Source organism: Dermacentor silvarum, chromosome 4, assembly GCF_013339745.2.
Source record: "Dermacentor silvarum isolate Dsil-2018 chromosome 4, BIME_Dsil_1.4, whole genome shotgun sequence".
Classification (NCBI taxonomy): domain Eukaryota; kingdom Metazoa; phylum Arthropoda; class Arachnida; order Ixodida; family Ixodidae; genus Dermacentor; species Dermacentor silvarum.
Window position 1 is genome coordinate 134,902,394 of NC_051157.2, and position 15,278 is coordinate 134,917,671.

At 47.3% G+C, this 15,278-nt stretch overlaps 1 protein-coding gene across 1 annotated transcript in view; it reads right to left on the bottom strand.

The window, feature by feature from the left end:
- LOC119448917 (MAM and LDL-receptor class A domain-containing protein 1-like) overlaps positions 1–15,278 on the bottom strand; it is a 265,378-nt gene that overhangs the window by 30,050 nt on the left and 220,050 nt on the right. Inside the window, exons 43-46 of the mRNA XM_049666561.1 lie at positions 14,408–14,504; positions 12,378–12,527; positions 8,136–8,309; positions 2,011–2,109 (exon numbers count right to left, since the gene is read on the bottom strand). Coding sequence (XP_049522518.1) covers positions 2,011–2,109; positions 8,136–8,309; positions 12,378–12,527; positions 14,408–14,504 — 520 coding nt within the window. The remainder of the gene's footprint in view (positions 1–2,010; positions 2,110–8,135; positions 8,310–12,377; positions 12,528–14,407; positions 14,505–15,278) is intronic.

Sequence of the window (15,278 nt, forward strand, 5' to 3'; positions counted from 1 at the left end):
GTAGTCGTTCACGCGGTGGTTTAGTCACTGTCATCACTTCAGTAATCTCGTCCAATATTCACGCCGTCGTCATCATGCCACTTTTGTCCGCCCATCGACGTCATATATTGCTTGTAATTCTATCATAATCACGTTATACTCATTCAGTTGTGATAATGCTGTCGCTGTGAAGTGATGGCCGTCATTGCGTCATCGCCACATATACGCCATCATGCATCCTTTCTCATATCATCGTCGCCATGTCATCTTGGTCTTGTGTCATCACCGTCAATCTCGCTCCTTGATCCGGTTGTCTTCATATCGCTACGCCATCGTCGCCGTACATTCGTCGTCATCTCATTGCCCTCATGTCGTCGTCGTCACGTTGTTGTCGTTATTGCATCGCTACAATTTAGGAATCTAGATTTCATTGTCGACATGCCATCGTCGTTAAACACCTTTGTCGTTCGTCAATAGCATTCCTTCGTCATTTCATTGCCACTGCGCCGGTGTCATACAGTTGTCGCCAAGCCTCCATGCTGATGGGCAACCTTGGCAAGCGAGTGCCATAGCAGAGTGGGACGATGTCGAAGTATGTGGCCTATAGATCACGTAACAAAATTCTTAAAATTACCATTACACGTGGTAAGTAAACGTGACTTCCGGAATGCGGTCTGTCGCTACATTGCTTGACTGCTATTCGCATTACCCTCGACTGTCATCACAAGATGAGTTCTGCCGTAATTTTTATAGTTGCATTTTATGCGAAGTTTTATCGCTTAATGAATGCTGGTTCCAGCGGAAGGTAATTTTGTTCAGGGTCTTTTTCTCTGGCCTCCATTTCATTCTTTTCAGTAGTTCGGCTACTAACTTGCTATAATCTGGATACCCACTCAAAAAGGTGAATGCTATTTCAGATGCGTTATCAGGGCATGAAACTCACAGGACGGAATCCCGACGACAGTATGACAACGAATACATGATAATGATGCAGTGATAACGATGGCATGACAGTGGCATAAGGGCGTGACGATGACTGTATCACGAAACCTGTATGGCGACAATGGCGTGACGACCACGGCATGACGAGAGTCGGAAGACGTGGCTGGCGTTACAATGATGGCACGACCAAGTCGGCCATTGACCAATTCGATGACAGATGCACCAGTGACGCACCACTAGCTATTTTATCAAAAGAATCACAATTTATACTTTAAAAGCTCCAATGCGTAATATCTTAGTGTAGTATGGCTTGCGTGATATGGCAGTATCTCGTTGTCGTTTTTTTACACTGTACCTCTTTGAATCTTGATCCACACGACATTTTTCTACATCGCCATATAGAAGCTTTACATACTGATATTCTCGAAAACACCGTCACCTAATCAGGTTAGCCCTTTTAGGCGTTTATAGCGGCCTGGCTCACGCGATTAAGTGGGTGTCTACTTCTCCTTCGTAACTTCCTCCTCCCAAACCACTGATCTTCGGTCTCCTCTTTTCTGAACGAACGAATGAAAGAATTCATTCATTCACATATTCCTGTTTTGTTCACAGTGCCACAGCTTGATATTGTTACACGAACGAATCAATGATGAATATTGCTCGTGCCAGTTCCCGTTTCACTCAAATGGTTGGTTTTAAGACAAAACAGCTATAAAAGCCGCCCACGTCCTCTCACTTCACTAATCTTTTTTCTCGTGTTGCCGCTATTGCGAAAACCGCTTTAGATTCAATACACACTTTCTCTTTATCTGTCCTTCTTCAAATCAATTTGGAATTCTTTTTCATCGTCATTGTGCTCCTAGCAATGCTTCTTCCGTTGCCAAGGTCATTTCAACGTCAGCTTTGTGTTTTAAGGTAGTCTTTTGACCCCTAGTTAACAGTAGTACGGATAGAGCACAAACTCAATGATGAACGATGTACGCTGTGGTGCACACCAATTAATTTGCACTTAATTACTATACTTGATTTTGGGCATGTCACATTCATAACGAAGGAGTCAAAGTATACTTTAAGACAGTTCATACTCACGTTGGTCAGGAAGGTAGACATAAAAAAGTACGACACAGGAACGAGCGATCTGACCAAGCCGCGGCGTCATCATCACATTCGCTGCTCCCCGGGGTGCACCTGAAATATGGCGAATGTTGTGATACGCAACCTGAGAATACAGGCCCTCTTGAAGATCAACAGAAAACACTTTAAACACTAATATTGATCGTGCATGAAGGCAGCTCTTACGTTGGTTGTCTAAAAGTAAGGATAATACTAACGAAGTATCTGAGAAAAGGCGTGCCTAGAGACTCAATATTTTCACAAGCACATGAAATCAAGATATCTGTGGACGCTAATGTCATGAAAGTGGTATTTTTGTATATATAAACATGTGGGAGAGGGTTTATTAACGCCGGACGGCAGGCGGAAGTATTGCACGACGGGCACAAAGACAGTCTCAGCCGGCGTCAGCAGCTCGCAATCTACGCTCGCAACTCCAGCCAAGACAGAGTGCCACTGCTTTGTCCGTTTCTTCATCCCCACTACAGTACCCCGGCGGCGAAGGGAAGCCATCCTGGCGACTGAAGGCGACGTGAGAACAAGGGGGTTATGATATGGCTTTAGGCGGCTAAAGTGGACCACCTGGCGGCCAAGACGACGCTTGTCGGAGGTTGGGTTGAGAAGGCTCAATAACATAGGTGACGAAAGAGAGGCACTCGATGACGCGATAAGGGCCTTGGTACTTGGGGGCAAGCTTAGGAGTCAGGCCAGGGGAATGATACGGTATGCGGAGCCATACGAAGGAGCCGACGGCGAAAGCTTGTTCAGTCAGATTGCGGTCATGGCGATCTTTCTGGAGCGCTTGGTTGTCTGAAATAAATGAACGGGCCAGCTGACCACAGTCTTCAGCATATTGAGCCATTTCAGAAACTGGGCTGAATTCGGAGACGTCTGGACGATATGGCAAAATGGTGTCGAGAGGGGTGCATGGTTCGCGGCCATATAAATGAAAGAATGTGGAAAATCCGGTGTTCAACTGTGTCGTGGTATTATAGGCGTAAGTGACGAACGGAAGAACGACATCCCAGTTGGAGTGGTCAGAAGCAATGTACATGGACAACATGTCTCCCAGCGTTCGGTTGAAGCGCTCTGTTAGTGCGTTGGTCTGTGGGTGGTAGGCTGTAGACGTGCGGTGAACTGTACGGCATGGAAAGGCATTGTAGAATCGTGCGCAGACGGGCGAGATGTGTAGCAAAATCGGGGGCGAACACGACGACGTCATATAGATAGCAGAGACAGATCTGCCATTTAAGACCGCGTAAAATGCTGTCCATCATTCGCTCGAATGTTGCAGGCGCATTGCAAAGTCCAAATGGCATGACTGAATTCGTACAGGCCATCTGATGTGACGAACGCGGTCTTTGGACGGTCACACTCAGCCATCGGGACTTGCCAATAACCCGAACGAAAGTCCAGCGATGAGAAGAATTCGGCACCTTGTAGACAATCGAGGGCGTCGTCTATGCGAGAACATCTTTACTAGTAATTTTGTTGAGACGCCGGTAGTCCACACAAAACCTAATTGATCCGTCTTTCTTCTTGACCAGCACAACGGGGGATGACCAAGGACTACAGGAAGGCTTGATGACTCCACGCTGAAGCATGTCGTTAACTTGTTCCGTAATTATACAACGACCCGCTGGTGATACGCGCTAAGGGCGCTGGCGCAAAGTGGTGTTGGTTCCGGTGTCAATTCTGTGAACAACGGTGTTTGTTCGACCTAATGATGCTTGCAGGGAAGTCAAAAGAGCTTCTATACTCGTTGAGAAGGGAAATAACCTGCGCACGTTGATCCGGAGCGAGGTTACCTGTCGATGGCAGGGGAAAATATGTCCGAGGACACGTCATCGGATGCAAGGTGAGGTGTGAGCGCGTTCAGCTCAGGGTTCGGATTGGGCTCGTAGGAATAAATAGGCACGATAACATCCTCGTCCACTGACTGAACGTGGGTCTCATAAGGGTCTCATTAGGGCGGAACGTGAAAGGGCAAGAGGTAGCGTTGGAAATAATTATTCCGGAGGCGTCCTGGTGAAGTGCTAGGACGGCAAATGGCAACGACGCATGGTGGCGGCGACTGAATACGTTAGATGGCATGAACAGAACTGTAGTTTCAGTAAGGGCAGCACAGTAAACTGGAACAATGACGGCACTGAGAGGGGGCAGGTCAGTGTCAGCAGCCACGGCAAGCTTGTCAACACCAGACACGGGCATATGGACAGAAGGTACATCGCCAAATAGAGAACGTTCAACCTGAGCGTGAGCTTAGTCTATAACGGCGCGACAAGAAATCTCATACAAGGATCTCATCATGAGAACACGAAGTCAACACAATAAACTCAATGTTGTACAGTACGTTGCCAATGACGACCTTAGCCGTCCATGCTGTAATCGGATGGATTCGCTGTGCGCTTGCAGTATTGAGGGAAAACGCTCTATGGCGTTGTGACTTTACGAAGTGAGCGGCAAAGTTTCTGACTAATGACAGATATAGTGGCACCGGTATCGACAAGCGCAAGAGTTCGTATATCTTCAACAATAACTTAGACAACGTTAGCTGGGGCCAAGCGAGGACTTACACAGGTCGATGACGGCGCAGCTCGTGCCTCCGGAGCTGCGGCAGTCAGTTTTCCGTCTCGGCGGTGGGTCGGTGACGCATAGCTGACAAAGAACGGCGGCGTGGCGAGGGTGAGCGACGGGAAGAAAAGAGTTGAAAGTCGGAGTCTGGCTGGGGGTCTTGTGCGCATACCTCAGGTGGCGCGTCTTGTGGAGTGTAGTACCAGGGGCGGAATGAATAGTCGCGGTATCTCGGTGCACCCGAGGCAGCCGCGAAGTGCCTGCGACAGAAGCGTGGGACATGACCGGGAATTCCGCAAACGTAGCATATCGATCGATTGTCAGTAGTACGCCACGGGTTGACGATGGGCTGCTGCGCACCAGGGAATGGAGCTGGTGGCTGTCGGAGAGGTTGAGGGGCCAGCGCTGGCGGTCGACGCGGAGGCATTGTTGCGGCAGCCGCATAAGTGAGTGGTGCGGCAACAGGTGGCGGCTGAGAGGCGGACGGCAGCACCTCGGAGACCTGCTCTTGAATGACTTGTCTGATAGACGGCGCGAGATTGTGCGTAGGCACTTCTGGGGTTGCCAGATACGATAAACACGAGATCTGCCGTGCCATTTCCTAACGCACATACTCTTTGATTTTCGACAGTAGCGTCTCGTGATCACCTCCGATGGTTAAAGCGGCGAGGGAATCGTCTGATGTTGTCGGCCGCCGCACTAAGACGCGTTGCCTACGGAGCTCGTCAAAGCTCTTGCACAAGGTCGTAAGCTCAGCTACTGTGCGTGGGTCCTTTGCCAGCAGCATTTGAAAGGTGTCATCAATGCCTTTCAAGACGTTCTTTATCTTCTCTTGCTCGGGCATAGACGGATTCAGGCGCTTGCGCAGGTCAATGACGTCTTCTCTGTAACTGGTGAAATTTTCGCCTTGCTGCGGCGCACGTCCCCGGAGGCGCTGTTCGGCGCAGAGCTTGCGCAAGGCGGGGCGGTCGAACACGTCTGCGAAGCGTTTCTTGAACTCACTCCATGTAGCGAAGTCGGTCTCATGGTTGTAGTACCATAGGCTTGCGACGTCTTTGAGATAGAACGACACATTCTGCAGTTTCGACGGGTCGTCCCACTTATTGTTGCCGCTCACCTTTTCGAATGTGGCCAGCCAATCTTCCACATCGTGGTCATCTGTTCTACTAAAGAAGGGAGGGTCACGCAGGCGCAGCGCGCCGGTTACGACGACCTGCGGAGATTGGGCGGTGGCTTGTTGGGTGATTTCGTCAGGCATTGTTGGGGCAGGTGGTAGCGTCCGAATTCAGGAGTTCCAGGTTTGCAGACCCAGCACCTCCACCCCTTTGGAAGTGGGTTTATTAACGCCAGACGGCAGGCGGAAGTATCGCACGACGGGCACAAAGACAGCCTCAGCCGGCGCCAGCAGCTCGCGATCTACGCTCGCGGCCTCCAGCCAAGACAGAATCCCACTGCTGCGTCTATTGCTTCATCCCCACTAGACATGGATAACACAAATTTAACAAGAACTTCAGATTTTTGTCAATGAAGCCGCAAATGGCGAGAGAATACAGCTTGGGCAACGCTTGAAACAGAACCTGCAACCTCCGAATGAAGCATAGCGCATCTACCAATTGAGCAACCGCGATGACTCTCACTCCATCCACGCCATTACTCCACTCACTTCATCCGAATTATGGCGGCAGATGAAGTGCAGTCTAGAACAAGGTGATGTCGTGAACCAATAAACACTCGTATGCTGCCTGATAACTCCTGAAGTTGGTTGCTGTCGCTATACACTGAGCGACAAGAATACGTAGAAGTGAGAATTAGAGCACTGCACGGGCTCGGGCTTACCCGAAAGCCCGGGCCGGGTAGAGCATTTTTTTCACAGGCTCGGGCCGGGCTCGGGCACGGCGTGTGCTTTTTGAACCGGGCCCGGGACGGGCTCGCGCTTTCTGGTGGTGCGCATGTAACGTGCAGCGAGTTATTCTCGGGCCTCTCAACTCTGAAAAACATGTATCTTTCGGTCTCGGGCCGGGCTCGGGCCTAAGGTAAAGGGGTGGCGGGCCGGGCCGGGCTGGTAAACGTAGAATATTTGCTGGCGCGGGCCGGGCCCGGGTCTCGCCATAAAAGTTTTGATCGGGCTCGGGCGGGCCGCCCAATGTAAAAACGGGCCCGGGTCGGGCTCGGGCTGCAAAAATCGGCCCGTGCAGTGCTCTAGTGAGAATACAGTATGTGTAATGAGTATGCAAACTAAAAGAGAATGAAGCTACAGAACGGTAAAGAAAAAAGGCGTCTCTTTCTTCATTTAATAAGCGCAATGAAATGCACTGGCTATTTTTCGCAGGGTCCCGCCTGAGACAGGTATGCGTTGATGTACTGTAGGCGCCAAAATTATTCCTCCAGAAGTCGCAGCTGCGTGTTGAACATAAAGGAATCATATTTGTGTCGGGTACTCATCAGGGACATTCCCTAGGTGGGTTCTTAAACAAGGTCCTAACTCATATTGAGGAGTTCAATGTCACTGAACACAATGCATCGTAAGTTCTCCAGAATTTCTTTAGAATTCCTCTGTAAAATATAAGTGGTCGGTGGAAAGCTTTACACCTCTCGTAAGCCCAACAGCCATAATAAATTTCACTCAGTCTGTTATATTCAGTTTAGCAGTGCCAATAAGCTAGCTTGTGAGGGTTCTACAGTCGAACAATGAAGGGCACAAATTCCAATGCCATCCTGTCGGAATCCAGAACATCTTTGCGTTTTTACAGCAGTGCAGACACGACTGCCACTTCGGAGACGAACTCTGCAGATTCAGATTCGGCGTCAGGTTCATATACAGGCTTTGCAGTGGCCACAGTTAAAAAAGGTCGTTCAAATGCTTCTGCAGTTTTTCTTTCGAGACTCGGGGTCAGTACTGGTGTGATGTTTGTGTGCGAGTAGTTCTTGAAACTCGCTTTCGCTCAGAGAAATCAATCTTCTATACTGTTTTACTTTAATGACAGTGGGCGCCAGCTACCTATAAGCCAAGTGCCCGGTGCTTAACTCCCCAAAGCAAAAACACCATTCCACTTTAAAGCAAATAAAATAACTTTTTTTTCACGTTCATTTATGGCTACGGAGATGCTATTGATACCAAGATAATATTGAAATGGTTATTGAATAAGCAATAAATAATATAGCGGTTACTTAATTATTAATTGGTATTGAGAACTATTCAAAGCTAAGACACTACAGTATATCAAAAACGGTAGTAAGGGCTCTGCATTCCATTTGTAGTGCTTAAAAATAGCTTTTCGGCATGAATTGTTTTGGCTAAAAATCTTAAGTTCGCCTTGTAAGGTTAAATGTGCATCATTCAATTTGTATATACGTTGTTTGTTCTTGAAATACATGTGCCAAAGGAAGGCAATTGTTGGCTAAGAGGAAAACAGAAAACTTTCGTTTCGAACACATGCACACACACAGGCACGTACTCTCCTAGTGTAGGCCATATGACATTCCCAGGTACCAAATGTTATCATGACTTCACTGGGAACACAACTTACCACTGTTGAGTAACGAATAAGCAGCATATGCTCCGTCTGTACTGTAATTTCGGTCGAAACGTGGAAAGTATTTCTTGCGCTTGCCATAGTTCACAGTCGTCCAGTTCCAACCAAAGCGCGCGCTCGCATCCAAGTTTTCCAAGCCACACAAGTCCTTGGAAAAGTCGCAGAAACCTGAAGTACCAAGAGAAAACTTGAGCGAAGCAGTTGAATTCCCATTTCAATAAGGTACTATAAAATTCAGCGAAATGCTCTGGAATCTAACGCAGGATATCGAAGTATTTGATACTGGATTCATTGTTGTTATTAGAAAGCAGCTCTTAGGCGCCCGTTCCTGCCTTGAGCGTTGGCTTCGGCGTCGGCGTCCCTCGTAAAGGCTGTTTCACATGGCGCGATTTTCACACAGCGGCACAGCGAATTATGTCGCTCAGCGACCGCCGTGACGTCGAGGGCTCTTTGAGACGGGATTCCAACATGTTGGTCGCGCTGACGCTGAGTCGCAGCAATCGGCGCGATGTAGGCGGGGCAACGTGTGACTTAAGAGAGATCACCGTCGAAATAGGCACTTTCTTGTTTTACCACGTGTTGTAACCTCAGCAGAGCAATGTCGCACACCAGTTTCCATTACGTTTTAACAGAGCCTACCCAGCAGCTCAAGAACTTCATGAACATTTTTTGTTTACTCTAGCTCACACAATCCGTTTAATAGAAGACGCTGCACGCTATCCTGGTCGGGAGCAGACGCCGCCTTCAACATACGGCACGTACCCACTTGGTCGTAACCATCGTAAACCTCTTCATCGCTGCAAGTTGTGCCAGGGGCTTGCACACTCAATCGTTGATTATTTTTCTGCAGACGCAAATACTCTTCAGAAGCAGAGTTGTAGCTTCGATACATTAACGCTACAACGAAATTAGAGTGTACTAAACGAAACCACCCCACCGCGGTCGCACTAGCCGCATGCTCATACTAGCGGTGTTGTGCACCGTTTCACTCAAGACTAAGCGATCGTAAAGTCTCAACGCTTTTAAACATTAAAAAACATTGTACTCATGCTGTTATCAAATAGTATTAAGAAAATTTTAATATATGGCTAGTTTCCACGTTGTTTTCACTTAGCGATGCAGGCTTGGATGCTTCGTGAGCATAGCTGCAACGGAAATCACGCTGTCGCAGACGCACGTGAAAGCTCTCAGAGAAAATTGCTCTGTGACGTGTGCGGCAGAATGATTTTTTTCGCCCCAATCGCGCCATGTGAAACAGCCTTAAGCTGTTGAGGAAGAAAGTGAAAAGGGTGAGGAAGAAAGTGGAGTGCCGCACGAGACATGCTCAACGGCGACGACCAGGCATGCGCCAAGCACAAAGCACTGGCGTGGGCATTGGACCGACGGCGCATGCACTACTTTGCCTGCGCTGCCGCCAATAGAGAATGTGCGCCGCGCGAGCCGCGCGTACCCTTGTTCACGCTTTCTTTCTGAACAATGAGTGACCCAACTTGTGGAAATGCTTCTTCTGCGGTGCTGCTAAAGGCCGATCCGCACGACGGACTAAATTGCTCTTTTGAACCACGGTCCGCCCATCACGAGATAGGACATCAACAGATCGTGCGAACCACCGTTGGTCCGTGCAAGACCGCGGCCCTCGCGATCCAACAATGCGCCGAGGCTTTTCCCTTTTCTGTTTTGGCGGCGGACCGCTTGCGAACCACAGGGATATTAGCGTTGCCAACGAATGTCTGGCAACACAATGTCTTCGGCCAAATGCAATCTAGTTTTTGGCTCAGCAAAAGCCAGCAAAAGCCATTTCGATGACTCCAATGCGGGATAAATGGGTGTGGCGCGGGCGCGAAGGGTTGGCATGGGTTCGCGAGCTTGTTGAGTCGAGAGCACTGTGGTCGATAGTGTAGCTGGTTGGTGCGCCCTGTTGTCTGTCATGGCGGTCCACCATGTGGATGTGCTCTGCGCCGGACGGGATCGTGGCGGACCGTGACGTCGCATCACGTGACCGATCGGCCCGCGGACTTGGTCTGTCGTGTGGATCGCCCTTAAACGAGCTGCCCGAACACAGGCTCAGCGCCGCCGCCGAGAGGACCCTGTCGTTCAGAATAAAATTATTTCCACAACATATGGCGATTTCAAAACACCTAAACAGCTGGGCTCGAAATTCGCATTAGGGAGTATCGTAACCGTCGGTGATTTTTTTTAAATTTCATTTATCGATACCACAATTATTGTTGGTCAGTGCACCTAAAGAACCCTCCCGATTGTATACGTATAAGGCACGAAGGCCAATGGCGATGTTTATCCTGAAGGTACTGTGTATTATTTTATTATCGCACCAGCGTAAAACACAGCAGGCCAAAACGGCTATTATCGCCTTAATACCGCTGGGAATGGGGGGGGGGGGGGGGTTCTGCTGCAGCGCGTAGAGAAAGAAAAGTGGACATTAATGAACCGACAAGTACAATCAGTTTCCGAATCCTGCAGTCAAAATTATCTTTACAGTAGGCGATAGCGGTGAACAAGCACTTGCGCATTCCCGTGCGCCAAATTTCTGGGTGACAGGTGGCTTAGGTAACATACTGAACTTTTGTGACGAGGATGGCTTTGGTGCGATTTACCACAATGGTTCTGAATGAAAATGTTAAGAGCACAGACATATGCAAAAGCCCAACGAAACGCGTATTAGGCGCTTTCGAATGCCCACCGCTAAACGCATAAAACAATGTGGCGTCCACCTTTGTAACTGCGCAGTGCGCCATTTATTCAGTGTGTTCAACTACCTTCGGTTTCTATTTAATGGTTACATGGTTGCGCTGCACATTTTGCTCAAGCTCGCCGTGCAAGTTGATGCTTGAATTTTGAAGTTTACTGAAACCTAGCGTGAACTTGCTCCACTCGCGTTAATAATACGATGCCTATCCATGCGATGACCCCGGCGACACAGTGCAGAGACACGGCTCTCACTTTTCTATCTGAAATACCTGTACCCCAATAAAGGTGAAGGCACAATGAAGATAAAATAAAAACGTTTGTCTGAAAAAGGATGTGTGATACACATCCGAATGGGTATTTACCACGAACAAAGGAACTATAGTGAGCGGTCGAAAGTTTTCCTATGGGATTACCGACATGCCAGTGATTTAATTATGTGTGATATGTGGAACGCATGTTTGGAAGAAGCGCTGCGATTACTTGCGCTTGCAAGCGAACAGAAAAAAAATCAATCTAGAGCTTCAAACACATGTCCCGTTCGTCCGAAATGGGGTCGACCTTCGTCGTTGGGCGGCGGCGCACCTTTATTAAGCCTGGCAGAAACGATGCTGTTTCAATAGAGGAAATGCGCACCCTGCCGAAGTCTTGTTAGTGAATAACCATATGCCACTATTTCGGGTCTGAGTAGAGCACATTCATTATGCTACGTAAAATGAACTCATTGATGCCGCGTAGCACAACAACGAAAACCCTATGAAAAAACGGCTTCTTTGAGGGCCGCCTAATGAGTAATTGAAAAAACAAAACTAAGCTCTTACATTGCAGAGAAACGCCTAGGAAAGAATTAAATGAAACTTTATGTGGCTTGCCATTCAATGAGTCTAAGTCATCACTGCGCCACAAAGATGAACCTGATTCAGTGCAGACGAGATAACTTCGTTTTCGTAAAGTGTGGATAATAATAAATAGGGTGTTGTACTAGTAGGAAGAGACAGGAGTAGAAGCGTTCCTCATTCAATTGTTCTGCCAATATAAGTCAAAAGACTTCATTGCAGCTGAAATTTAAATTTGTTGGCTCAATGTCCTTAGATGGCACATACGACAGCGGTAACGTAGAGGAGCACTTTACGGGCTAGTGATGGAACGCGAAAATCAAATAAATTTAAATAAATGTTTTACATTTACCCGGTTTAGCATTTTCATGTTATTATCATGTTATTCAGTTACTCTGGAGTCGAGTAGTATAGGAATTAAATTGTGGGAGTTAATGTTAAAAACTGCGCAATTTGTTACGACCTATGCCGTACTGCTTGGATGCGGATAAATTTTTGCTCCATGGGGTGTATCCAAAGCACCGGTACACGGGCTTTCTTGCATTCCTCTACCGCAGGAACGTGGCCGGCGTGACCAGGAATCGAACAATACGCTTGTATGCTTTGAGGAAACAGTATGTTTTCTCAAAGGCGTGGCACATTGTTCCACCTCAGTCACGCATAGAATATACTTGACATGGAAAAATGTACATACCACACCGCGCTTCGTCTGCTCCATTTGAGCAATCGGGGTTGAAGTCACACACTTGAGTCGATAGAATGCACTGGGTGGTGTTGCCGCACTGGAATTCCTGATCTTCACAGGTGGACGGTCGCGGTGTTGTCGTAGGGGACGCTGGCAACTCTGTGGATGGTGCAGAAAAATAGGTATGGCCCGGCACATGTGCTACACATAGCCAGACTATAGCCTCATTTTTGTTATTAGAAACCGCTAGGCTTTTAGAAAAAAAAAACAAGCATGTCACTGTTAAATATATAGAAACTCTATGTAGTAATGTTACTTCATATTAACTACGCGTCCAGTGCAAACACGTTTCTTTAACATCCTCATTTGAAAAATCACAAACATTTCACTCATGCCTCTCTTTAGTGATTTAGATTTTGTGTGGTGAATGTTGTGTAACAGAGTTATGTTCATTTAATAAAGGTATCCGGCTTTTTTTACTGCCGCTTCACAAAAAGCATTAATCGTTTTTGGCGACAGTTGACATTAAACAGATAAATGTGGTCACTGCAGCACGCCCAAAGCCCGATATAAATGGTTTTTGTGCAAACCCTCATTGCGTAAAATTTGACTCCCGTTTTCACCGATGAACTTCTGATCAGGTTGTAGCAAACATAGCACACAACTGTGGTGGATTTTCACTAATAGATGATGGCATCTGATCTCATTTTTTCTACATAGTGGGCAAAATAACAGTAACTGAAATGTAGGAAAAGAAGAAAAAATACATGAGCCATTCCACTATGTGAAACTGGATGACCAGAAAAGCTGTATAGCACGACGCAGACGTGAGCGAGAATTTTGAACGAAGGTACGAACACATTTATTATTGTGATAGCAATTATATAAACGCTTCAACTGGATTTCTGCTGTTGGCGTCAACGTCGCCGTGAGGTTCCGTATAAAGTTTAAGGGCGATAAAATCGTCGCCGTGCGCCGTATGTGTGAGTGAAAGCGCTAGCGTGACGCACGCTTTCACGGAGAGCAAACGCGACTTCTTACGCCGCGCGAAAGTCTGTGGGGGTCTTGAAATGGTGCCTCTTGAAAATGGCGCCTCTTGTTAACTAATCTGCTCAAAATACGTATCCGAAGGATGCTGATGAGGCAGCTGTGGAAGAAGATGACGACGAACGCGCGAGCAGTGGCACGAGCGCGTTCGCGCGGCACCTGTGGTTTTGCTTACGCACCCGAAAAATCCAAGGAACCCTAGCCATAAACAGCTTTGTTGTAAATGAGCATTTTCTTAAACGGACATCGGCTCAAAGCTGTTATTTCGCACCACTGCACAGAGCCGCCGCTCAAACGAACACACAGCTCTTCAGTCATTCTCAGCAATATCTACATGTTAACTGCTCTACCTCCTGTATGTTTCAGTACAGGAGTACGCTCCAGTATACAGTTAACTGCGCCCTAAAAGTACCTGTTGCATAGTTTTACTCAGAAAATTGTCCCGAATTATCATCGAGGCTCAGTTATCCCTTCAGTCAAGCGGCTGTGCTGCTGTCCACTTAGGGAAGTCGAGGCCGAGTTTAGAATCTACGGAAGTTTTAGTATATGGGAATAAGAGAACCTTTTACGAACAATTTTCGCAGATTTCCCAAATGTTGAAAGATATTATCTGGTGGAATCATACTTTGACATTGCCTTATGTTCCAAGGCACCACCGGCCTCCTGCTTTCACTACGGACACCTCGCGATGCCAACCCCAGGAGAACTTATGAGAGCAACGACGAAACAAATACTCAGGAAAAGATAGTTCTGCATCCTTCCCACTCCCTTCTTCAGCATTTTATCCTAGTGGCGTTAATATGCATGCCTTGAACTTCAACGAGCCTGCCCAGCGTGAAATTTTACCAAGACATACCGATCAAATATTAGCGGAAAAATACACACCCTCTGCTCACCTTTTTTTAACCTGAGATTTCTACATTAGTGCAGTCAAGTCTCCTTGAGCTAAACAGTATATTTTTAATAGCAATAGTTTTCTCACATGCTCGCACCTTCATCATACGTCTTGCAGCTTTTCGAAAATGTCACGTCGTCGATGGCAATGTAACCTTGGTGTCCAGGCGCCTTATGTTCTCCGGTAAAAGAAACCTAATTAGCAATAAAAAGAATAAAAAAACCATTTAAGAATTTCTTCCCTTCTTCCAATGTGGTAGAAATGTTATAAACGGGGATAAGCTGCCTCTCAGAAATGTGGGTCAATCTTTCGATAAGAGGACCTATATTCGTCCTATATAAACAAAAATGTAGTATCTCAAAAACACAGATACGGTGTTACGCGTGAGGCAATCGAAGCGGGAGAAATTGTACGTTTATAGGATGGTTTCGTCAGTACTCCCTCTGTCACTCTCACTGACAAGGACATCAAATACCTCGGGCTATAACCAAGTTGAATTTTGTGTGGTTTTGTCGTGGCGTTCTGCGCATGGTCTGTGTGCTATTGTGTGACTATATAAATAGTGGTGCTCTCTGAAAAGAAAATAAAGTGTATGAAGTCAGCGCTCTGTTCTCTCTTTGGTCCCCTCTGGTGACCCTGCGCTGTTAAACCTTACTTCAAAAAAGAAAGGAGTTGGAAGAATGACTCGAGCAGCGCCACAGCATTGCGTCGGGTACTTTTGAAGGTGTTATGTTGGCGACACGGATTCTGGGGGCGATGGGTAGGGTAGTTGGAAGGCAGCAGAATGCTATTTGAAGTCGACGTTAGCCTCAGAAGTTCGGTGTAGGCGTCGTCACAGTGGTGTACAGAAGTGGCGCCACCCTGTGTGGTCGTGACGCCGAATAAGGTATTCTGCCGTCTGGCACTTTGGAATATGTCGGTGAGGGTCTTTGGACAAAAAATTTTAAAAAGTAAAGAAAAAAGAACGA